We start from the raw sequence: 26,417 nt of genomic DNA, 5'->3' as shown, positions 1-26,417 counted from the left end.
TTACATGATAAAGTGAATGCCAGCTTTTCCTACCAATAATTTTTCTCTCAAATTTTTTAGTGTACTTCCCTTTGCTGTAAACAATGTCAAGAAACAGAAATAACAACCAAAAATGAAATATTCAGGTAAGGTCTTTATTACGTTTTTAATATACTTGCCTTATCAGAATTATAATCAAGACTGTATTTCTGTTTTCCATAAACTTTCCTCCAGTACCTTAAAGTTACAAACATTTAGCAAATGAAATATAGGGAATTAGCTCACTTTTGCTAAGACCATCTTCCAGATTGGGTACTCAGAGCAACAATGCATGTCAGGGATTATTCACAGGTAATGAGCATGGTAAAGTAAAACAACTGAGAAATTCTTTTCCCCCTAATTCTTGTTGACAATCTATATGTTAGACTGTCTTCAATTAGGCCCTAACATAGATGCTTCAGAAATTACATTTCAGTCATCAGTTTTGCCATATAGGGCCAAAGGAGGACATGCTTCTGAACACATCTTGATGCTCTGATATAACAGTGTTTGAAAATCATTTTATGACAAATCCATCAGTTATAAATCAAGAAGGTAAGGAAACTGCTTTCTGCAAAATAATCAACTGCCCCAAAATGACCACACAGGACCTTGTCATTGCACTTACACTCTCAGACTCCTTTAGAAGCATTTGAGTTTTATATTCTTTACAATGTCTGTCTTGAGGAGGGTTTTAAAAACAAGTACTATTTCCTTTGGGTCATCACAGAAAATATTTAGACATTTAGACAAAACAGGCCTGTCTGCCAGCTCTACCCCCACCCTATTTTCATACTAAGATCCTGGTATTATATAAAACTGAAGGATTAAAAACTGTATAGCTCATACCTCATTTCTTGGTGAACTTCAATAAAATTCTAAGCATTTAATAGAATTAGACTTCTCATTTTGACTTGTTCTCCATCTTGATTCTTTGTTTTAGTTTATCCTTATGTGGGCCGATGGCAGCTTATGTGAATCCTCATGGATATGTGCATGAGACACTTACTGTGTATAAGGCTTGCAACTTGAATCTGATAGGCCGGCCTTCTACAGAACACAGCTGGTTTCCTGGGTAATATTATGGTGGTGGTGGTTGCTTTTTTTTTCTCTTTTTACCTTAATTGGGCAGAAAAATCCAGAGTCCTAAGCAGAGTTGCCACAATCTTTATAATAAAAAGTAGACAAATGAGTAATTTGATACAAAAATTAGCCGGGTATGGGGGCAGGGGTCTGTACTCCCAGCTACTCAGGAGGCTGAGGCACAAGAATCTCTTGAACCTGGAAGGCAGAGTGTTGCAGTGAGCCAAGATTGTGCCACTGCACTCCAGCCTGGGTGACAGAGTGAGAATCTGTCTATTAAAAAAAAAAAAAAAATTTTATTTAAATGTCCTTCATTCCACAAATAGCTAGAAACATCTGTTGCACTTTTTATATCTTTTATCATTGAATGAAAGGAAGAAAAGGTTGACAACTGCAGTTGTCCGCGGGTTACTGTATCCAGTTAAATCCAAAATTGTTTTTTTCTGTCATGTAATTCTGAAAATCAGCTCTCTTATGACCCAGTAGAACTTTATATCTGGACCATATTCTGTAGTAATGTAAAAACCGGAGAATGTTTACAAAGCAATGATTGATAGACTAAGATGGTGCAGAACCCATCGAATCCTGCTTTTCTTCTAGTTTGCCTTTTTTGTTGTTGTTGTTTGCTTCAGCTTAATGATTCTCTATGATCCTGGGAACCTGTTCAGTTCCCTCAGCTGTACTATCTTCAGTTTTCAAAGAAAGAGGGATGCTAAGAAAGGATTACATGCTACTCTGGGGTTAGGACTATGTCTCTTGGATTGCCCTATCTTACTTGGCACCCTATGTGAGGACTGAAACTAGAATACATTTGTTACTATAAATAAATGTGGCATGGTATACCTAGGGAAAAAAATAAGGAAACAGTTGCAATTACATGGTTTATCTTAAGAACAAAATGCCATGGTTTGTATTTCTGGTTGCATTATCTGACAATCGTTCTTATTTTAGAATAGTAGTTTTTAAATATTTTTTGAGACGTGTCCTTCCTGGCCCATCCAGTTTAACTCAGACAGAAGTGCATTATTTCTGCAGGTAATTGCTGTTTTCTAACTTGACTGCAATACACCAAAGGAAAAGCCAGTATAAGTTAGAATGTGGTCTTGGCAACCAGCAATTTCTATAAACAAATTCATAAGATTACTCTTTATTTCTATGCAGTAGAAGAAAAATGTAAACATGGCTTAAGAGCATAAAAGTCATACATATTACAAAATTAGAAAATGTTTTTAGGTTTCAAGGAACTGTATGGATCAAATCTCAACTTAGAATCTCTAATCCTTAGAATTTGCCTCTAAGGTCTGTCTTCGTGATAGGTTTATATGATAGGCTTGGAGTACAGAAATGTTTCCTTAGCTGATATCTTTCTTAATTTCTTAGGTATGCCTGGACTGTTGCCCAGTGTAAGATCTGTGCAAGCCATATTGGATGGAAGTTTACGGCCACCAAAAAAGACATGTCACCTCAAAAATTTTGGGGCTTAACGCGATCTGCTCTGTTGCCCACGATCCCAGACACTGAAGATGAAATAAGTCCAGACAAAGTAATACTTTGCTTGTAAACAGATGTGATAGAGAGAAAGTTATCTAACAAATTGGTTATATTCTAAAATCAGATCTGCTTTGGAAATTATTGCCTCTGATACATACCTAGGTAAACATAACATTACTTGGAGGGTTGCAGTTTCTAAGTGAAACTGTATTTGAAACTTTTAAGTATACTTTTGGAGAGCATGAACGGCAGTCTAGAATACCAGAAACATCTACTTGGGTAGCTTGGTGCCATTATCCTGTGGAATCTGATATGTCTGGTAGTGTGTCATTGATGGGACATGAAGACATCTTTGGAAATCATGAGATTATTTCCTGCGTTAAAAAAAAAAAAAATCTTAAATTCCTACAATGTGAAACTAATAATTTGATCCTGCTGTATGGGACAGCATATCTGTACCAGTGCTCTAAATAACAAAAGCTAGGGTGACAAGTACATGTTCCTTTTGGAAAGAAGCAAGGCAATGTATATTAATTATTCTAAAAGGGCTTTGTTCCATTTTCTTTAACTTCTCTGAGATACTGATTTGTAAGTTTTGAAAATTAGTTAAAATATGCAGTTTTTTGAGCCCACGAATAGTTGTCATTTCCTTTATATGCCTGTTAGTAAAAAGTAGTATTGTGTATTTGCTCAGTATTTGAACTATAAGCCCATTTATACTGTTCCATACAAAAGCTATTTTTCAAAAATTAATTAATTTGAACCAAAACTACTACTATAGGGAAAAGATGCCAAAACATGTCCCCTCACCCAGGCTAAACGTGATACTGTATTATTTTGTTCAATGTAAATTGAAGAAAATCTGTAAGTAAACCTTCAGTGTGAAACTAAACATGTTCTTTGTTCAAATAATGTAAAATATCTACTCATAATTCTAAAAAGTTCTAAAAAGACTACTTTGCCACCTACCTCTTTGCTTATATTCAAGGGTTTTAGTGGGTCCTTCCTTCCACATTTGTATGATAACTTTCGTTTTATTGATATTCCTTTGCTACTTTAAAACTAATCAATCAATCAGGTTAAATGTTTACTCAAATGTAGTAATAGTATGAGGCCAAAATACATGCCTTGAAGGTGGAGTGAAATCAGTTGAGTATCACATTGCATATTTATGTAAATAGAGTAAATGAAAATTCAAGAATACTTCCATTCAGGATATGCCCCTGCCTTATTTTTTCTAAGCTCTACTTTTACTACTTTACTTTAATAATTTTGGGTTTGTGTGACTTCACTGGTCTGGTTGTTCCTATAGTTCTTACACTGCACTAAAACTTACTCCAAGTGGATCCCAGAAAGTTCTTGTCAGTAGCATAGTACATCTCTGTAGGTTGAAATCTAAACCAGTTGCAATAAGTTACCTTTTCCCCCTGAAAAGTTATAATTTCAGTATGTCCCATACTGTTTACTAGCAAATAAAATTTTCTGATCTGTAAAAACACACATATACTACTACTGAAAATGGTTTTACACGTGACAAAACCAGACCTGACAGCCAAATCTGCATCCTTTCTATACAGAAATAGTATGTATTACATGACGCTGGGTCTAAATCTGTATTTTGGCAGTACTTCTTTACTTAAATATTTCAAAGTATTATTTTATAATGCATCTAATTACTGACCTGTATGCAGTCATTTCTGAGGCTTTCTTGCATCATAGCCCCTGTGACATTTCCTCTTAGAAATATTACACTCTACAAAATTGTTTTATCAAGGTCCAAAATTACTATTTGCTCATAGAGTACAAAGATTTTATGACTGGCTCCACAGAAAGGAAATAAATTATGAAATGTCAATATGGCAGCTGAAATTATAGCAGCTGAAATAAACAGTTTGTATTATACATTTTATTTACCTGATGAAAGCATTTAGGACTCAAATCTTTAGAGAATATATAATAATAGCCATATCCTTTTAACTAATAAAATAAATAACACTTTAAAGAGAGGCATATTACCATTGTATATGACACCTGATACACATTGTCAGATACCACATAAACATATTTATCTTCCAATACCAATGTTTGTTTTATTAAAATAATAATTAATAAATAGGCTCAAGAGGGACCCTCAAGTTAATCCCATGACTTTCCCAGGCTCTGCATGCATGAAGAAATCATTGTGACAGAAAAATATCAACCACATACTGAAGCATAGCTTGCTAGAACAAATCCTGTACATATGAATGCCAGCAACTGGGGACACATTTAGTATTCATATTTTATGCAAACTTGGTCAATTATTTCTTTTTTAAGCACAGGTTTATTTTGGAATTCAGATAAGAACTGACACATCATAGACAGTCATTGTTAAGGTAACCCTGTTATTTCAATTGCAAACAATAAACGTTTTTTCTTCAAGACAGTTACCACTTTTTAAGATCTTAGTACTACCCTATGCAAAAACAGTTTTCTTTAAAAGCCTGAACAGGTTAAACAGGTTAAGATAGATAATAGCCAACTATGTTTTCTCAGGTGAAACTATTCCAAAAGAACTGTACATTTCAGTGATATAAATCAGATCCAGAAAGGTGGATCTCAGTTTAGTTCTTGAAATATATAACTCACAAAATAAGACCCTTGTTGTTCTACAGAGGTCCCCTAAACTGTCTTTTATTCTGGTGTAGTCTCTCAAACCTCATTAAGAGGGAGGGGAGAAAATTGAGTCTTACCAGAAATGCTCTGCTTTTTAGTAGCCATCAGTTTTAGGTCTTCTTTATGTAACTCAGAAGTTCATCTTTTTCCATTTGGTAACCACTTTTTTTCCACTGTTCTCGCAACTGTTGTAATAGAGCCCCAATTTCTTTTCCTGAAGAAATGCCCACTTTTCTGATGTCATGGCCACTTACAGGAAATGGAGGAATGGACCACTGCTGCATTTCCTTTAGGAGACAGTGCTCTCCTTGGTACTTCAGTAGTTCACATACACGAGTAGTTGCATCAGGTTCCCTAGACTACGTGTCAAAATCAAACATTTAGTTTCGTCACACATGAAAACATACACTTACAGTCTTATCCTAAAATTTAAATACTCAACATAAATTTTTTCATTTAAAATAAGTAAAATTCACAGAATTGTAGATCTTAGTTTTAATAAATTAATTCTAAATTCGTGACGATACTTCTTCATATTTCTGACCAAGCCTAGTATATACTTACATCTATAATGAAGTCTTGATAGGGTTTCAATGGGTCTGAACTATCTGTTGCTTTAATTAAATCTTTCCTATTTTTAACTATAAATAAGCCAAGGTTTTTCTCCTCTTTTGCGATCTTCAACCTCAAATCCAATTTTGTGACATCATCTTGCACTTTGAATAATGAGGCCAAAAGAGTCATTGGCTTTGGTGAAAAACCATCAACATTTTTACTGACTTTGTCAAATTCTTCTAAACTTGCATTAGCAGGTAAACCTGTAGGGACAAAAAGCATTTTTCACCTGTTTTTAGTGGGGATTAAAAAACCACTCATATCCTAAACCTTGCCACTGTTTTAGTATCCAGAAACGCTTTGTCACTAGGATACGTTATATAGGTTCAGTCTGATGTTCCAACTTAAAGGCGAACCACTAATATATTGTTATTCTCTCCCCTGTCACCTTCAAAGCCTCTAGAATGTTCTTGTTTCCATTAGAGCTACATCAAGAGGTCCAGGGGTAGTGGTGACGGTGGTGTCAGACTCACAAGGCATACTCTTTCTAATCACAAATTCCTGACTTTACACTGATACAAGATCCACCCCCGATTCAGTAATGTTACTGAAATTTGAAATATGCCCAAGCTTACAGAAGTGTGATAAGCCATATAACCCCACTGTTCTTTGTGAAAATGAATTACGACGTTTACTGAACAATTTCTGTGTACAAGTCACTCTTCTAAAAGAGCTTTACATGTATTAACTCACTGAATCCTTCTAGCTTTTCTATTAGATAGAGGCTACATTACTTTTAAACCGCTTTTTTGGGTTAGAAACTAACCCAAGTTGCAAAGACTAGATAAGGGGCTGAGCTTCCTTCAAACCTAGGTCTGACTAGAGACTACTCTACAAGCACCACAGGCTGTCTTTGAGCTCTTCCCTACTCACGACAAAACTTACCCCATAACCCAAACTTTGTCTTATTTTAAAATACTCCATTTCTCCAAGAATTCTTCAACCAAATGAGTCAAACATTTTTTCCTTATGAAATTTGAAACCAGATATTTCACTGCCAAAAATTCAAACACTTTATAACTTGCTCTCACCTATATAAGGAGCCACATCAAGATCATAGATAAGGTGAATCAAATGATTTACATGGTTACCAACAAGAATTTTTTTCAGTTCCACCCAAATCCTTTCTCCTGATATTCCAGCCAAGCCTTTTGCATTTTCTGCAATTGCTTCCAAAGTCTCAGGATCATGGTCACCAGGTTTGTCTACAATTCTCCCATAAAACCTACAAGACAAAATCTTCACAGGGTATCACCTCTATATTGGCATATCACAAGCAAAATCTGTTTTTCATTTTTATTGGTACTATCCCATACATCTGCTTAATGAAAACAACATATAATTAGTTAGGTCTAGAAGGGACCTTAGAAAGCAACTGGTCATTTCTCCACCTCCTCTTTCTTTTCCCAGATAAGAAAACCCAGGATCGAATAAAATATAAGTAGCCTTTTTGAGGTTAGCAAGAACTAAAACTTCAAGGTCTCCACCTCACTTCCACATTACTGACTCAAGACATTCCGAATGGTCATCAAATGCAATTCCTGAATTGGCACTTATACTAGATGGAAAAAAAACAGCATTCTTGTAAAGGCAGCAAACCAAAACAAGACTGCAGTGCCTTAACAGAGTAGTCTGAATTCCTCAAAGCTTGCCTGTCTGTACACATTAGTACTTTCAATGAAAACCTTCAAATATGACTAATCTAGTTGCACACCCTGGAGTATATTTCACGGAATCTTAGATCTGGAAGCCCTAACGTGCATGTGTTTTCCCTCTCATACCCTTAAAATTCTAATGAATACCCTCTATTCATCAGCGGTCCAAAGTGATGCTAAATAAGTAAATTAATGCTAAATTTGGATTAGTGATACAAATACAGCTAAGTCTTAATCTATGTTCTATTATTTATAAGACAGACTACAAATACTCAAGTTTAGAGAAACTACATTGACAAAATATCCATGTTCTGTTATAGAATATTCTGAGAGCAATCCCAACCAGTGAAAAATGAATATTACTTGACATAAACTAGCCAATTCGGATAGTTTTTTAAAAAGGTTACTGTGTGACATTTAAACATCATTGCTACCCACAAAACTAGTCATGCATTTCATATTTACCAAGTTTATCCAAGATCATCTTTTTTTTTTTTTTGAGATGGAGTCTCACTCTGTCGCCCAGGCTGGAGTGCAGTGGCGCGATCTCGGCTCACTGCAAGCTCCGCCTCCCAGGTTCACGCCATTCTCCTGCCTCAGCCTCCTGAGTAGCTGGGACTACAGGCGCCCGCCACCATGCCCGGCTAATTTTTTGTATTTTTAGTAGAAATGGGGTTTCACCATGTTAGCCAGGATGGTCTCGATCTCCTGACCTTGTGATCCACCCGCCTCGGCCTCCCAAAGTGCAGGGATTACAGGCGTGAGCCACCACACCCGGCCCATCCAAGTTTCGAGTATGCTTTATGCTTTGATTCTTTAAATCATATAACAGGTATTTCTTTTCACCAAAATCATTTTGTTGTGAACCATCACCGATTTCCATGACTACCTAAAACCGTAAGCTGTATGAAGGCGAACACTTTCACTCATTCATTACCATGTTTAATGCACCTAACACAGTGATTGACCTGTGGTAAGCATTCAAACATCTGTGTAATTAATGAATCAATGGAGGAAATATCAATCAAAAAGAAAAATGGACATTTAAAAAGATGACTTAAAATTGTAGGAAAGATCACATAAAGTATATGTGCGTTCTGGGAATGAAAATACAATATGAAGTAGCTAAGTAATTTTCACTCATAAGTCATAGGGTGCTAGGTCTCCACTGGAGACAGACATTTGGGATGTCACCATTTTGTACACTGACCTGCTGTGGGTTTCGTTTGACCACTGTTATGCTCTAGTGATGATATTAAAACTATTATTTTTTATTTTTAAAAATTCTTACCTGAAGTATCTTAAAATTCTAAGATAATCCTCTTGTATTCTCTGTTTAGCATGTCCAACAAATCTAACTTTCTTATTTTTTAAATCTTCATAACCATTAAAGTAGTCAAATAAAGTGCCATCAAAACCTATTCATTAGAAAAGGAGGGAGAAAAATCACTATTGGCAAATAAGAATTTGAAAACACAAGAAAATCAGCTAAACACTATCACAAACAGTAAAAATTCAGCAGCGTGAAGAGTTATTAAAACACATACGTATTCATACATACCAACTATCAAATGGAAGACAATAAAAGACTGTCTTTTAGTCTGTTTAGCTGCATTTACAATTGCAACTAAAAAGATAATCCAAGAATAAACTAAACAAGAAATATGCAAAACTTGTATGAGGTGGAGTGGAGCCAACAAGACACCATACAAGCTAATTTTCACAATATGGGAAAATAATAGCCAAAATAAAATGGAAAAAATACATAACAGGATTAACAGAAGAAACGAGGAAAATATTTTTAATCTTGGAATCTTTATAATCTTGAAGATCTTCCAAACTCAGCAAGAAAACAGAAAACACAACACAAAACAACAGGATTTTCGAAGAAATAATTGAATGACATAAAAAATGAAATATGCCTGTATGGCAGAAACTACTATCACACACAAAGTCGTAAGTGACATTTTTGGAAAAATATATGTAAGTCCATTAAAAAAAATGGCTAATTTCCATAATATATAAAAGTTCTAATAAAAAGGCCACGTAAATAGAAAAATAGGCTACATATAAAGGGAATATAGAAATCTCTTTAATAATGAAGATTTTCAACCTTAGTCATAAATCCTTTTTTTGTTCTTTGAGGCGGATTCTCACTTTGTCACCCTGGTTGGAGTGCAGTGGTACAATCTCAGCTCACTGCAGCCTCCCAGGTTCAGGTGATTCTCCTGCTTCAGCCTCCCAAGTAGACCTGCCACTACACACAGCTAATTTTTGTATTTTCAGTAGAGACAGGGTTTCGGCAAGTGGGCCAGGCTGGTCTCGAACTCCTGACATCAAGTGATCTGCACGCCTCAGCCTCCCAAAGTGCTAGGGTTACAGGCATAAGCCACCATGCCCAGCCAGTAAATACCCATTTCCAAGATAGCGTTTTTCAGATCGGCAACGATGCAAACATTTGATAACAGTGTTAGCAAGGGTGTGGTTAAACGGGCAGTCCTGTTCATTATAGATCAGGAGACTTCACTGTAGAGCCTTTAAAACTTTGTGAATTTTGAACCATGTTAATCTATTAGCCATTCACAAAAATGGTAATAAACAAATGTTCTCATATGTTGAACGAAAAAAGAAAAAGTGACATAAAACTAATTTTATATATACGTACATAAAACCTCAAGTAGAGTGACCACTTCATACTGGTTTGCCTGAGACATTCCTAGTTTTAAAGCTGAAAATCATACAACCAAGGAAGTATTTCAAGCTCAGGCAAACTAAGACAGTTGGTTACCATGGAGACTTAAAAAAAACAGAAAAAGGAATTTAGAGCCGAAACACAGACACCATTCAGCTCACCAAATGGGGAGGTCAGTGATCCTATGAGATATTCCACTCTGTAGCATTACAGAAAAGAGGCACTGACAACTACTTATCAAAAATACCTCTTGGCTGTGTTTGAACTTGAATGTTCTTTGATTATCCCAAAAGCAACAGTAAATTGGTAAGTTCACACTTAATGCTTAACTCTTCCCAAGCTGTTAATAGTTTTATATGCATAGTAACTTTTAAAAGGGAACCATCTTGACATACATGGCAAATTTCGAAGGCTCCAGATTCAAAAAGACATAAAAGAAAATGAAGATAAAAAGAAAATATGTAAATAGGCAAAAATATGATCACAAAGTAGCAAATAATATGGTATATCCATCTTGGTGTTATTTCTCCTAATGAAGACACTTGTAACCGTCCCTGGGGAACCTAAAGGCAAGATCAAAATTTGGAGGAAAAAAATCATAGGAATATGATCAAAGCAAAAATAAGCGTTTGGGAAGCAAAGTAACCAACCATAAATGCCAGAACTATGAATGCTCGATCCAATAAGGCTTGGAAAAAGCCAGGAGAGAAAACTACACAAAGCTTAGTAAGCATCATACTGGTGTGTATTTTGTTTTGCTCTGAATATCATCCTTTTAAAATACAGTAAATAAAAATATGAAATATGGTTGAGTTGCAGGGAATAATGTAGTGGTTAAGAATGTGACCTCTGGAGTCAGGCTGCCTGAGTTGGAATTCTGATCCTACACTTTACAAGCTGTGCAACTTTGGGCAAGTTACCGTCGGTTAAATAGCACTATCTGCTTCGCAGGGTTGTCAGGAGATTAAATTTACATAATGTGCTCACAGCAGTGCCTGACACGTTATAAGGGTTCAGTAAATGTCAGAAAATGATAGTACCAATAGGAACAGCTTTTATTTTATAAACTAGGACACTGAAAAAGAGTATTAGTTTCTCTCTTTCAGTATGCTTATGAGAAGCCAGTTAGACAAGACTCTATATTGCACTATTTGGAGCAGTTTCCTCTATGAGTAAATATGAGAATAAATAAATACCTGGAGCTCTGACTACATTAACTGAGAGAAAAATGCACCAACTGGGCTCTATGATCATATATTGCCTAGGCTTTGGAAACAAGCCAAAATCATGGTTCTCTGGACTTAAACTAAGTTACTTAATATCTCTCAGTCTCAAGTTTCCTCTTCTATCAAGTGGGCCTAACACACTTTATGAAGTTTTTCTGAGAGTTTAATGAAATAAAGTATATCAGGTACCCAATGTTGTACCTAGAACCCAGTAGGTACCCTAGAAATTGTATCTGTCATTACTGTAATCAGCAAGAGATGCCACCTTAGCTTATAAACTTCTTGCCCATCTATGCATGAAGCAAATTCTATTACTTCATCCTTTTACCACTACTATTGCTACAAACTAGGTTATGAATAGTGGATGTTTCATCCTTTTTTAATCCAAAATCTTAAACATAAAGGGCTTGTCTTAACTTTAAAGTACAACATATGATGCATCAGTAATGTATCAAAACACTAACCTAATTCGTATCTACCCCCCATATAATTCCCAGTGCTTTCATTAAACAAAAAAGTTAAGCTGAAATAAATAGGTTTCATCTTACATACCAACTCTGATGATTGATGATTCCTAGAATACAATGCTAAAAAAGAATCTGAGGTTGTGTGTAGGCTCAGCAGTAAAAAGTGCTGAAGTCATTCACCATTGTTTGCCAGGGAAGCAGAAGAAAGAGTGAATAAACATGCATGAAAGATAGTGCAAAGGAAAAAGAATGATCCCGGGTGTGTGTGTGTGGATGTGTGTGGAGTATGTACATGTACCGTGTGTGTGCACTTCTCTTCCCTGAAATCATGTTGTTTATATGCAGTTAAGAAGTTAGCACTGACTTGAGTGTGTACATGTGTCAGGCACTGTTCTAAGCATTTACAATTAACTCTTAAACCTCACAACAGCTGTACAAAGGAAGCCAATATTAATTAACGTTTTTGTTTCGTGGCTAGTGAGTGACGGAGTCAGAATTTGACCCCAGGGATTTTGGCTCCAGAGTCTATTCTTTTTTTTTGAGATGGAGTCTCGCTCTGTTGCCCAGGCTGGAGTGCAGTGGCACAATCTCAGCTCACTGCAAGCTCCGCCTCCCGGGTTCACACCATTCTCCTGCCTCAGCCTCCCGAGTAGCTGGGACTACAGGCAGCTGCCACCACGCCTGGCTAATTTTTTGTATTTTTAGTAGAGATGGGGTTTCACCGTGTTAGCCAGGATGGTCTCGATCTCCTGACCCCATGATCCGCCTGCCTTGGCCTCCCAAAGTGCTGGGATTACAGGCGTGAGCCACCGTGCCCGGCCGAGAGACTATTCTTTGAAGCAATCTGCTAAACCATCTCTTAGAAGAAATTAATGCAACTTCTCAAGTTGAAGAACATTTCCAGAATATAGGTTTTACTTGAAAAGAAGGCATTCTGATAGACTCACAATATGGTTTTATCTGCAAATATTACCTAAAAACATAGAATTTATAGTGAGATCTCTGCGTTCCGCATCTTTCTGCCAGTCAGTTGTAAATTCTACCTCAGCATGTCTTCCATCAGTGGTGACATCAATCCGTAGTGTAGTAATCTCAAAATTTTCTTCATGAAGCTGCAATTAAATACATGGGGTTTTTGTTGTCATTTAAATTAGGTTTTCATACTACTGAATTGAAAAAAAATAAGTTTTTGTCTTTATAAAGGGATGGTACTATAAGCCCTGACAGTTATAGTCTTTTTAACGTCAACTACCATACCTAAACGTTGAAACAGAAAGATATCCACATTATTCAAAAACAGATCAAAAGACTGATTTTTTTTTAAAAATATCCATCATGATTAAAAAAGATGAGTTTAACACACAAACATGTCACCTCTGCCAAGTGATGTGGAGAAACTCCACATCAAACTCAAAACCGTTCTTCAATTTCAAATCAAGCTATTATCAGAAATATTTTTAATAGCTCCAGTTTGCAAAGAGGTGAATGTCAATTTATGGAACATATGCCATTGAGCAAAAGACTGATAAAGAATAAGTACAGTTAACAGATCTTGCAACTCCCTTACTGATAATCCCCAGTGAAATTAAAATAAAGGCTGGGGGTGGTGGCTCATGCCTGTAATCCCAGCACTTTGGGAGATCAAGGCAAGCGGATGACTTGGGCTCAGGAGTTCAAGACCAGCCTGGGCAAGATGGTAAAACCCCATCTCTACCAAAATACAAAAAAACCAGCCAGGTGTGATGGTGCATGCCTGTGGTCCTAGCTACCTGGGAGGCTGAGGTGGGAGGATTGCTAGACCCCGGGAGGCAGAGGCTGCAGTGAGCTGAGATCACACTGTGCACTCCAGCCTAGGCAACAGAGTGAGACCCTGTCTCAAAAGAGAAAGAAATAAATTAAAATAAAGAGTTACCTCTATCTTAGGAAGACAGACTACCTCCAGCTGGGGAAGCTGAGTAACTTCGTGATAGGGTGGCGTCTGTGCCAAGCCTTGAAAAAGCAGCAAGGTTTGTACATGCAGGTGTGGTAGGAAAACTTCAAATGAAGAGAAGAGATGACCAAAGGCACGGTGGAGGAAGAGGAATATATGTAAAAGAGAAAGTATATCTGACAGATAGCATATTAGCATTTAGGAGTAGAGAATAAAGTGTTTTATGTGCCAAGAGTTAGGAATGTCTTTATTTAGGAAGTGAAAGCCGTTAACGATCACCAGAAGTCTGTTGTAGGATTTCTCTCAATTTGATACATACTCTTCTCTAAATACAAGCTACATCTATCTCTCACTATAGAATTCCAGAACTCAAGAATTTGAGGCACAAGTATCTCTGAAGGCAAAGAATAAGGTAAGGTTTGAAATAGGAAAACTGTTTGAAACTCATTTTAAGAAATAATCAGACCCACCTAGAATGACTCCCTTAATGAGGCAGAAAACCAGGGATTGATTCTCTAGAAAGGTTCAACCAAAAATAATCAGAACTTGTTGCAGCAGGCACAGATGCTCATGGGAATGAAGCATCATAATGAAAACAAGATTCAAGTGAAAATTAACATGACCCTCATCCCTTTCCCTACTTGGTTTCAAGATGCTAACAATCAGGTTCATTCCCTGGCATAATACTGGAGTATTCTTCTCTGATTTCTCCTAATGAAAACTCCTACTGAGACTTAGATTGGGAGTCCCAGTTGGCTGACACTTCCCATGCAAAACTACAATAAAGCCCTCAGGTATAGAGCATCACCCAAATTCAAGGAAAGCCAACCTGAAAGAAAAAACTCGGAGGAAACAAAGACACTGTCAAAATAACTACAGTAGATATCCTAAGAGAAATAAAAGATCTTGCATCTGAAACATGAACGGGAAGCTTTCCAAAGAAATATACTAAGAAAGATCTCTTGAAATTCTACAAGACCACAGAAGTTGTCAGTATTATACAATGATTGGGAGATGAAGTTCAGGCACTCTCATAGAAAGTAAGACAGGAGAATATAAAATAAAGACAAAAGATAAAACTAGAAGGTCAGTCCCAGCAATCCAGGATCCAAATAATAAGAGTTTCCAAAGGAAAAAGCATTTAACAAAAGGGATGAAATTATGAAAGAAACATGAGGGCCCACTAAGTGCCCTGCACAGTAAGTGAAGAATCCAAAACAAGTTATATCATCTTGAAATTAAAAACATTAGACATAAAAAGATCGGAAAGACTTCCAAAAGGAAATAATGGCAATCAGGTTTTTAAACAAAAGAGAAATCTAAATGGAACTAGACTTACTGGCAGTACTGGAAGCTAGAAAACAATACCTTTAAATTTCTGAGTAAAAATTATTCCCTGCCTAGAATTCTATAACCGTAACTATCAAACCACCGTGGAGGTGAAATAAAAACATTTTCAGACGTGTAAGGCTTCCTCAGGTTTTGGATTATTAAAATGAGGGCTTAAGCCAAGAGAGAACAGCACATGGGACCCAGGAAACAGGAGGCCTAACAAAAAAGAGAGGCCAAGGAAATTCCTAAAAGTCCATATTGGAGCAGGAAGACAGCACCAGGTAAGATGTTTCCCAAAAACCCAACTGAAACTTGATATAATGTGTTTAAATCTTTTGAGAGGAACTCTATAGCTCTGGCACAGAGTGCAGGAATAAATTGGTAGTATATGGAAAGCTTATGTAAAAGAAAAATGCCATTAACTGCAGGAAAATTTAAAAACATGCCAATAGAAGAAATGTCATCACAATATACTCCACAATCTGGCTGTAAACAATAGAGTCATAAACGTGAACCCTGAATACTGACTTAACCAAAAATTATGATATAAATATACTAGGAAGACAGAAGAAGGAGAATTATATGTGCTTGTTGTTGAGAAGGGTGTGGTAAGAAAGCTAAATCATCTTCCCTTATGGAAAGTCAATACATAACACATCTTAAAACTGGGATAGTAAAAACTGAAAAGTAAATACCATAGCATACAAAGGTCTTTTTAGAAATGGAGAGGTAACATAAAAAGTAAACATGGCTGCAGGAACAGAGGACTGCAGGGTTTAAGACGGGCATAGAAGAGACTGACGTTTTTTATTAGACTTTTCGTTATTTGCTTTTAACTAGAGAAAATTAAGTTTTTAAAAATTACCAAAAAAGCAATGTAATTACCTGTCAAACTTTTGACTCACCCTGGCAGTAATTGTTCCGTGCTTTTCTCCTCTGTTGTTTATCATCCGAATCCCAGCCGACTGAAACATCTCCTTCATTTGAGTAGGGGTAGCAGTGCTGGCAAAATCTATATCCTGAGGCTTTACTCCATTTAATAAATCCCTCACTGCTCCTCCTGCTATTCTTAATTCGTGATTCTCTTTGACAAATAATTCTGAGATGAGAGAAAATAAGATTTGTATTCCCAAGTTCTTTATTTCAATGTGTTTATTTTAACCACAAAAGTACAAGGCTTTTCCATCTAGTTGGAACAGCAGAGATTCATTTAACTGAGGCTTTTCACATGAAAAATGAGAACAAGGCCCAAAGAAGTAAAAAGACTTGTCTACAGGAGAGTGCCTCTGAGGACCAACAGGAAACAGAGAACTTGCAGAATTCTTTGCTTATTCAGAAGATAATTCAGAATTCCACAATGCCTCAAAGTGATCAATATAAATTTGAAGTATTACTAAAGACTAAAGCAGGTCAGGTGCAGTGGCTCACATCTGTAATCCTGATACTTTGGGAGGCTGAGGTGAAAAGATCACTTGAGCCCAGGAGTTCAAGACCAGCCTGGGCAAAGAGCAAGACTCTATCTATACAAAAAATAAAAATAGCCAGGTTCAATGGCGCACACCTGTAGTCCCAGCTACTTGGGAGGCTGAGGTGGGAGGATGGCTTGAGCCCAGGAGTTCAAGGCTGCGGTGAGCTATGATCGTGCCACTGCACTCCAGCCTGGGTGACAGAGCAAGACCTTATCTCAAAAAAAAGAAAAAAAAAAGAAAAAGAAAGTAAATCAAACAATTCTGCTTTCTTTTCCCCATTTATGTGCATACTTTAGAAATGGTAACATGTTCTTGTATTTCTCTGTGTTTACAGATAGATGTTGAGGCAGGATGTTCACGCATGAAACTATCAGACATTAGTCTATACCACTTATGATTAATGTTTATAGCTAAAAATCTTCAAGAAATGATCTGTATATAATTCTAAAATCGACTCCTATCTGTGCTCTAGCTAGAACCATTTGAACACTGAACAACTATAAGCAACTACATAGCTGACTCCTCTATATGTAGAGGATAAGGCAAAATCCACTATAGCTATATCCATATGCCCGCATGGAACCTAGTGAGAATGGCATCCAGGAGCTAGCCTGCCACGATATTAGGCCCTGGGGTCTGTGGAACAGAAACAATTTCACAAAACATCAATACCAGACAAGCCCATTCTGTGGCCACGATGGATCCATCAAGACAACTCTGTAATCACCTAAACATACACGGAACATGAACACTGTCCATGATACACCCTACAATCGTTGGTAACAGTGACTGTGCCTTACCAATTAGGTTTAGTCTCACAACTGTACTCAACTTCTAGGAAAGCATTATTAAGACACCCAGTCACAGAATTACTTCTGCTTCCTGAGAGCATCTAACCCACTGCAAAGCTCTACTACCTTAAATGCTCTCCAAAATGACCCAATACAAGCCCAACTCCTGTAAGAAGTCATTTCTAAAGCCCTCTTACTGAGTATACCTCCAGGTTCTCCAGTGTCAGCATGCTACTCCTCACTCAGCATGTTGCTCCTCACTGCCAGGAGTAACAACCCAACTTGGGTCCCTGTTGGTCTTTGGCTAGCGGACAGCGACACGAGCATTCAACTAAACTCATCATACATCAAAGTTCCAGCACCTCTAATCACAACTCAAAACATAATCCTCTATCCCTACCTCAACATCTGTTTTCTGTCCTGCCCACACTCCTCTTCCACCTACTCTTCCCACATCTTTTCAGCCCCATTCTCTGTAGACTCCTTAAAATGATGTACTTAAAAGTAACAAATGCTCCCTACCCTCTTGACTTAATTAAGGATATCTTTTCCACAAGCTCTCCCCAAGGGGAAGTGTTCATATTCCCCTAATGCCACATTTCCCATCAAGGCCCACTTCCGGGACCACATCACCTCCCTTAAATCCAGCCTCCACCATCTAGACGTAGGGATTTAAAACACTAGGTTAATTATGCTATGCATTCTCCTCCTAACTACTCACAACACAGTACCCAAATTCCTCAATGCTATATCCAAAGGCTTCCATGACCTATTTGTCTCATCTCTTGCTAAACTCTGCATCACACTTTGTCTGTACCAGCTGTCTGCACCAAACTCTCCCCATAGTTTTCCTCCATAATTTTGCTTCTGTGAGTCACTTCATTGAAACACCTCCCCAACTTACTCCAGCTCAGTGGCTGGCCGTCACACTTCTTAGCCCATAACCCACACTAAGACATTCACATAGCAGTCACCAAAATGTGTATGTCTACATGGCAAACAAAAGTGTCATAAAAGAAAACCTGCCCTTCATACCATGCAATCTATTCTATTCTCTCTTTTTTTTAAATACTGGTCATGACCACTAAATTGACTTCATGGCCCACTAAGAGGTAACTACCCAGTTGGAAAACATTGATCTAGCTCACTCTTACTTACCTGTTATGATTCATTTTAGGAAGCGTCACCTGAAGGTAAGGTTAGGTGAATTTCTTCTAAGCGACTAGTACAGCATATCTTTATACATACCAATTATATTAAAATTACCTGTTTTATGTCTTTGTCTCCCCACTTCTCAGGGTAGAAAACCTATCTTACTCATCTTTATACCAATTTGGCTCATAATTAAACTGAATTATGATATTCTAGCTATTAAAAAAAAGAATATTGGGTTTTTTTAAGTTTTCTTAAAACAGTATCAAGTAGCTATTCTGAAATTCAAGCAAATAAAGGACAAGTTTCACGTTCACTTGAACTTACTATAAACAGTGGGATGAAGAAGGTCAAGGCTTAATTTATACAGATAACTACTGTTTTAAGATTCTCATGCTGGCTTTACTAAAATAAAACGATAAGTTCAAATTTACTCAGTAAGCTAACTGCATTACAAAGAGATCCAGAACTCAAAGTAATATATTCACCATTTTGATTAGTCCTATGTTATTAAACCATTCCAAGAAACTTGCCATTCAGGATTTTTAAAAAAACATTCAAGACAACTGAGAAAGACGTATCAAGGCATATTTGTCCATATGAAAGAGCAGTCATAAAAATTATAAGAAAAGCATAATTTCACACTGGCCTAAAACAGCAGGGACTATCAAGCTTCCAGATTTAATTTATTCCTGTTACTGATATCTTCAATCTTACAGAAACAAGGAGGCAGTCAACATTTCAAAGGACTTTGCAAGCTACATTCAATGAAATAATTCAGTGAAAATAACACCTAATGTAACTAAATTTAACTGTAAACTTACGCCTAAAAGTCAAAGAATGCAGAATCTCATCATCCCCAAACTACGTTTATTTGCTCCAAATGCCACCTCTGATAGTAAGCAATTGTTAATTACTATTAGCAATTCAAAAGACCATACATTAATGTGTCAGAAAACTTTTATAATTGTCACCTCTTTTTAATGTTAACTTTTAATTAAATTTTCATGAACGTCTTCCCTTTACAGCTTTAAATTTTGACGACTGGAGGCTGGGGTGGGGTAAGGGGCAGTGAGTGGCAGCTATGAGTGGGAAGACATGGTGTGAGCATCACTACAGGAAAGCAGACCATCTGTTCTAAGAGCTCCGGACTTCAAGAGAGTGATCAGTTGTCCCTATTGTGCTATATTTTAATATGATGGCCTTCTGACGTCACATAACACTGAGCGCTATCACCCCCTGTGGACAACAGCCAAAGGACTAAACAAGTCCTTGCTCATCCATTAATGCTGTTAGCTCAGGCAAAAATCGTCTGCATTGGGAACTTCAGCCTCATCTCTAGGACAGAAAAATAATCTCTCTTTTGTTTTTTTGAGAGAGGGTCTCACTGTCATCCAGGCTGGAGTGCAGTGGCACCACCACAGCTCACTGTGCAGCCTTGACCCCAAGTTCAAGGAATCCCCTGCCTCAGCCTCCTGAGTAGCTGGGACTACAGGTGTGCATCACCGTAACTGGCGAAATTTATTATTATTATTTTTGTACAGATGGGATTTCACTATGTTGCTCAGGCTGGTCTCTAACTCTTGGGCTCAAGCAATTCTCCCACCTCGTCCTCCCAAAGTGCTGGGAGATTATAGGCATGAGCTACCGCAGCTAGCTGGGAAATAATCTTCTATGCCACTAGCATATGATTGTACTGAAGCAAAAAGATACATAAAATAACCTGACAAATTATAAAACCCTTATGATATGACAATAATACACTATTCTAGTCTCTCATATTCTTGCATACTGAAAACTAATTTTACACATGGCAAAGCAGCTATTAAGATGTGAAAATTGGTACAGGATTTAAACTCCAAGTATCACTATATAGCAGCCATCACAAAGGCTGTGTGTTTTTGTACATTTTGATTTTATACAGAACATTACATTTTACCAGGGCACCCAAGTCTTTGACATTCTAACTTGTTGATCGTTGCACTAAAAGATTCCATTCTTGCCACTTCTCCAGTAGCCTAGAAAAAGTCAACTTTAGACTATGTCCATGTTCTCATTTGCCAGTCCTTCAAGCACAGGACTCTGGAAGCAATCACCACCTCTACCTTACCACACCATTTAGGCTCTAACTTCCTTAGGACCTCATTTCTCAGGGTGGAGAAAATCCAGTTTTTAATGTCAGGTTTAGAACATTAAACACAATTGTTAAAATGATGTTCAAGAAGCTATAGTAATCAATATTTAGAACCTTATTTCCAAAAAATGCAGAATGACCTGAGTTAGGCCATCAAGAGTTAATTACTACTCCTTCTTCCAAGAGGCCTCTTGCAATTGAAGTTGAAAAATTGGGGGCTGTGAAGGGCATACACAGAAAGAAAAAAGCTTCAACTCAACCCAAAATCAGAGCTTCAAAATCTGCACTATTCAAACAGTAGCCAGTTGTACTTACTGAGCACTTAAAATGTGGTTAAGTCTGAATTCAGATGTGCTGTATTAAATGCATGCCAGACTTCAAAGACTTCCAAGTAAGAATATAAAATATCTCATTAATTTTTTTTTTTTTTAAAGACACGGTCTGTGTCGCCCAGGCTGGAGTGTAGTGGCACAATCTCGGCTTACCGCAACCCCCACCTCCCAGGCTTCAGTGATCCTCCCACCTCAGCCTCCCAAGTAGCAGGGACTACAGACACATATCAGTATGCTTGCCTATTTTTCATATTTTTAGTAGAGATGGGGTTTCACCGTGTTGCCCAGGCTGGTCTCAAACTCCTGGGCTCAAGTGATCCACCCACCTCAGCCACTCAAAAGTGCTGGGATTACAGGTATGAGCCACCGCGTCCAGCCTCCCAAAGTGCTAGGATTACAGGTGGGAGACACTGTGCCCGGCCTCATTAACAATTTTTATACAAAATTCATACTGATAGTATCTTAGATATATTGGATTAAATTAGATGAACCAAAAATAATTATTAAAATTTATTTCACCATTTCTATCTTTTTAATGCAGTTAGTAGAAAAGTTTATATTACATATGGGCTCATAAATTTCTATTGGACAGCAATTTTTAGCAATTTTCACTCTCTCCAATTAAAAAAGATAGTAAAGCATCGGCAAAACTAAACATGCATTTAAGCCCTCTACTTAAAGTCTGCCTAAAACAATCTAAAAGAATCAACATATTCTGGGCCATTTATCTCTGGCACATACCTAAAAAGCCATCATCTAATTTCAAGAATGGGAAAGTAGCTTTGAGAATAAGCTAATACAAGGTGAGTCACGTTAAAGTAATGGTTCGTCTATCTTCTGTGCATCAGAATTAACTTGTGGAGCTTTTATTGAAAATATAGATGGCCATCCCACCCAGAGATTCTAATTCAGTAGGCTGCAGGTCGAACCCGAGCATGTGTGTTTTAAAAGCTCCCCAGGTGAATCTAATAGATAGCCAGTGCTGTATAGGTCATATTTCTATATATACTACTAAATATATTTATGAAGGTGCTATTAAAATTCCCACAGGCTTTGTAATGCTACTGTGTGGCTGCTTTAGCAACATCAGCAGACGACATTAAGAACCAATACTAATAAAACTGTGGCAACAGCAATAAGCTACTGGAGTCAGGCACTTAGCTAAAGCCATTTCCTATGCTCCTTCCAGACAGGTTTTGCAACGTGCACAATGGAGCCAACTCCTATTTCCTTCTTCCTTCAGTTCTCATGGAAAGCATTTATACCTAGAAAGGAAACAGAGCTTAGCGGTTACAAGCTGGGCTCTGAAATCAAACTGCGTTAAGTTCGAAACCCAGCTCTCTAGTTAGTGGTTACAGGAACACAGGCAAAGCACTTCACATGCCTAACAATCTGTTTCCTTTTTCACATAACAAGTCAAAATGTACGTGCTCATTCAGTTAGTAGGACCAGTCCTGTAATGAATGGCAAGTACTTAGCAACAGAAAAGCCATGCTTTTTACTGCAGTCAACTTCTTGCCTTTTCCAGTGAGTTAGCTATATTTTCGGATCAGCCATATGTAAGCCTCTCTTTTGTAATATTCCTTTCTCTTTTTCTGAGACAGGGTCTCACTCTGTTGCCCAGGCTAGAGTGGCATGATCATAGCTCACTGCAGCCTCAAACTCCTGGGCTCAAACAATCCTCCTACCTTGGCCTCCCCAAGAGATTACAGGCTGGGTACACCCAGCCAAGCCTTTCTTCCAACAACGAAAACGTGCACATTGGGCACCGTGGCTCATACCTGTAATCCCAGCATTTTGGGAGGCCAAGGAGTGAGCCCAGGAGTTTTGAGACCAACTCGGGCAACATAAAGAGACCCTCTACTTATTTTTTTAATAAAAATAATTAAAACAACAATGAAAATATCTGAATGCTGGCTTAAAAAGTTAACCCTCTACTTCTCCATTTATACAGGTTTCCAATCAGGAAAAGGTATCCTAATCTCTCACCTGTCAGACTCTTCAATCCTTCTGTGAAAAGTGACTGGAATTCGGGAGACTGCAACTTCATTGTAAATAGATACTGCTTCAGAAGGCACAGCCTACTCCACCTACGGTTCAGCACTGGCCTGTGCCAATGATACAGGCACCTCAGCATCTGGAGAGGCAGTCACCAACTACACATCTACAAGGCAAATACACAGGCATACCAATGAAATTAAAAGTGAAGGAAAATAAAGGGACACATTGCAAGTTTATCAACTCAGAAATTCATCTCTTGTTCAGATGAAAAAACTGAAAACGGTGTCAGTTTGAGGGATTACGACTAGATCTACGTATCTACCTGGTTTTGTTCTCCAGAAGCACTTACTGTGGCAGGCGGGGTCTCACTAACGCAGGCCTCCATAACAACTGTTTCAGTACTGACTGACTGGTTGAGTTACACATTAAAAGCTGAAAGAGCCAGCCAGTGCCCTTAAACAAGGCTAGAATGTAACAAAAGCCCCCCAAGAGTTTTGCCTAGGCCTTTCCTGGACCTTGAAGCATGATAAAATAACAAAGCAATTCTTTTTTTTTTTTTTTTTTTTGAGATGGAGTCTCGCTCTGTCGCTCAGGCGGGAGTGCAGTGGCACGATCTCGGCTCAATGCAACCCCTGCCTCCTGGGTTCAAGAGATTTTCCTGCCTCAGCATCCCAAGTAGCAGGGATTACAGGCGCACACCACCACATCCGGCTAATTTTTTATACTTCTGGGTAGAGACAGGGTTTTACCACGTTGGCCAGACTGCTCTCGAACTCCTGACCTCAAGTGATGTGCCCGCCTCGGCCTCCCAAAGTGCTGGGATTACAGGCGTGAGCCACTGCGCCCGGCCACAAAGGAATTCTTAACAGGACCCGTTTAGAATTACACAAGTTTTACTGGGGATGTGAGGAAACTCCCCAGGCCTCCACGAACAAGTTTATTAGGGGTCTGAGGGAACTCCCCAAACCTCCATGATTTAGCAGGAGAGAATATAAGGGTAATCACCCCAGCACCTGGACCCATTTAGATTAAGTAAATTTACTCAGGCTCCAGAGGAAGGTCTTCAGGACTCAGACCTTATGGATAAGAAGTTAATCACCTGTATCTTTAGACGAATGCACACTTACACATAAACATATAACTTAGAGGGTATATAAGCTCTGGAAAACTCTGTAATTCTGAGTTGGTCTGGGATATTTTCCAGGCCTTCTCCCTGTACCTGGTTACAGAAATAAACTCCCTTCTTTCCTAGTTTATCTGCATCTCATTATTGGGCAGCGAGAATAAGCAGCCCAACCCTCGGTTTGGTGGTTTGGTCGGGGAGCATTACCACGACACTCGCGTGCCACATGGTACTGTGATGACACTCTCCCCAGAGCAGGGCTTCAGTCACTATGTGAGGGATGCGGGGTTCTAGGAACTCTATCCGAGTTTCTGGTCTCCAAAACTTGTCATGGTCACAGGTGGGTATCACCCTACTTCCCCACCTGCACTCGAGAATTCATGACCCTGGGATGGCTCCTAGACATTGTATTTTCCCATGAATTTAGTTTTGCTGCCCCCATTTTCCTGATTCTTCTCCTGCCATCTTGCAATCTCCTCTGATTTCCAGCACACCCCGCCTTCCCTTCTACATATCACATCCTCGTTCTCCCCATACGGGGGTCCTGCCCGTAAGGAGGCAGCAGCAGCTCTCGAGTGACCCCGGTGTAAACCTGCAGAGAAAAACCATTCCATTCCACGGAAGCCGGGAGGAGGAGCCGCGCTTCCCAGCAGGCCACGTGGGGCGGAAAGACTCACTCAGTTTCCCTGCACCTCCGCCTCAACTTAGGAAAACGCTCTGGGGAACCCCAGCCCTGAAAAGGCGCGTCTCACCCCCCACGCCGGGTGCTGGCGACAAGGCCCAGTGAAAAAGCGTCTCGGGGCCGTCCGCGCGGAGGGGAAAGCGCTGAGGGAAGCCAAGGAATCCGCGCCTGCCGTCGCCAGAAACGTGGCGGGGACACGACCTCCGCGTCGGGGCTATTTTGCCCACTGCTGAGGAGGCCTCTCGCCACGTCCCGCTCCCGTCTTCCTCGAGGACCGGGCGCGGTGGCTCCCCTGGCCCACAGCAGGAAGGAAGGGGCAGCAACTCACGCCACCAACTCTGCCCCTCTGAGCGGCGCGCGCCCGCTTACCGGCCCCGCTGCTGCCGCTGCCGCCACCGTCGCCACGCGCACTTCCGGGCTGGTGAACGCGGTGACGTCACCAACGCACATGGGTTGGCGGCGAATGGGAAGTCGCGGCAGGGCGAGTGCGGGGGCGGGGCCCGGACCGAAGGGCTTCCGGCTCCCCTCGCCCCTCCCCACAGCGAGGCGAACCTCAGCCGGTTCCCGCCTGGGCGAAGCGGAGCCCCGGGGGGGCCCTGAGGAAACCGGCGCGGGTTCGTTTAATTACGCCCTTCTCACCAGACCTCTGGCTGGCCCTGAGCTGCTCAGAAGCCCATCTGCGCGGCATGCCGGTGCGATCTGGGACAACTGGCAGCTGTCTTCCTTTGCAAAACGAGACTGTTAATAAAACCTACCCCAGGGTAGGACGGATTGTTCGGTAAATGTTAACTTATTCGTGTTTGACTATTCTGTACTCCAATCTCTGCATAGGGTTAAGTCCACAGTTGACAGAGTCACACGCATTCGAAATCTAAGCCCTCCGGTCCTATGAAATTACTGGGCATATTTTATTTTCTTACCTGGTTTGTGTAACCATTGGCCTCCTTGGCCTGGAGGCTTCCCATCTGTAACGTGGAGAACTTAGATTTGATTCAGTTCATTAATTTTTTCTAGAGCGGAAAAGAGCAAAGAGAGTGGCAAAGGAGTGGGAATACAGCCGTTGAGCCCTTAAAGTGCGAAAATGTGTCGTTTTTGTTTTGTTTTGTCTTGTTTTTGAGACGGAGTTTCGCTCTTGTTGCCCAGGCTGGAGTGCAGCGGCGTGATCTGGGCTCACTGCAACCTCCGCCTTCCGGTTTCAAGCGATTCTGCTGCCTCAGCCTCCCGAGTAGCTGGGATTACAGGTGTCTGCCACCACGCCCAGCTAATTTTTAGTAGAGACAGGGTTTTGCCGTGTTGGCCAAGCTGGTCTCGAACTCCTGACCTCGTGTTCCACAGGCCTCGGCCCCCAAAAGTGCCGGGATTACTTTTGCCGGGATTCGGCCACTGCGCCGGGCCGAAAATGTGTAGTCTTTTAAGTGTAACTTTACATCACTTAGCTTTCCCTAAAACTTTCCTAGAAAAATGCTTGTGCATGTTATTTCTATTCTTTTGCCCTCCCCACATGCCTACCTGTTTTTCCCAAACTTTTCAGCCCCCCTCTCTGTAGACTTCCTAAAACGTAAAAAGCAA

General features: G+C 39.3%; 2 protein-coding genes and 1 long non-coding RNA gene across 5 annotated transcripts in view; 2 read left to right on the top strand and 1 right to left on the bottom strand.

The window, feature by feature from the left end:
• CRBN (cereblon) overlaps positions 1-3,484 on the top strand; it is a 29,775-nt gene extending 26,291 nt beyond the window's left edge. Inside the window, exons 9-11 of the mRNA XM_001140433.8 lie at positions 61-125; positions 962-1,093; positions 2,482-3,484. Of these exons, the coding sequence (XP_001140433.1) occupies positions 61-125; positions 962-1,093; positions 2,482-2,662 (378 nt within the window). The 3' untranslated portion in view covers positions 2,663-3,484. The remainder of the gene's footprint in view (positions 1-60; positions 126-961; positions 1,094-2,481) is intronic.
• Positions 114-25,261, bottom strand: TRNT1 (tRNA nucleotidyl transferase 1). Of its 3 annotated transcripts, none has more exons than XM_063805261.1 (9): positions 25,218-25,260; positions 23,032-23,206; positions 16,070-16,263; positions 12,876-13,014; positions 8,809-8,935; positions 6,894-7,087; positions 5,812-6,065; positions 5,325-5,606; positions 114-2,966 (listed from the first exon to the last, which is right to left on the bottom strand). In XM_063805261.1, the coding sequence occupies exons 2-8, from the start codon at positions 23,177-23,179 to the stop codon at positions 5,358-5,360; spliced, it is 1,305 nt and encodes a 434-aa protein (XP_063661331.1). In that variant the 5' UTR covers positions 23,180-23,206; positions 25,218-25,260; the 3' UTR covers positions 114-2,966; positions 5,325-5,357.
• Positions 10,427-23,081, top strand: LOC134809423 (uncharacterized). Its single transcript, XR_010155070.1, has 3 exons — positions 10,427-10,515; positions 14,191-14,244; positions 22,997-23,081. It is a non-coding gene; the product is annotated as an uncharacterized LOC134809423 (long non-coding RNA).
• Positions 25,262-26,417: the final 1,156 nt, after the last annotated feature.

This window comes from Pan troglodytes, chromosome 2, assembly GCF_028858775.2.
Source record: "Pan troglodytes isolate AG18354 chromosome 2, NHGRI_mPanTro3-v2.0_pri, whole genome shotgun sequence".
NCBI lineage: Eukaryota > Metazoa > Chordata > Mammalia > Primates > Hominidae > Pan > Pan troglodytes.
The sequence above is the reverse complement of the archived record's forward strand: the minus strand, read 5'-3'. Positions and strand labels throughout refer to the sequence as shown.

Coding starts and splice junctions, on each gene's coding strand:
- TRNT1 (XM_063805261.1), bottom strand. CDS start 23,179: ATGCTGAGGTGCCTGTATCATTGGCACAGGCCAGTGCTGAACCGTAGG. Junction 13,015..16,069: donor ACGGAACAATTACTGCCAGG/GTGAGTCAAAAG, acceptor ATTTAATTGCAG/CTTCATGAAGAAAATTTTGA. Junction 6,066..6,893: donor TGATGTGGCTCCTTATATAG/GTGAGAGCAAGT, acceptor TTGTCCCTACAG/GTTTACCTGCTAATGCAAGT.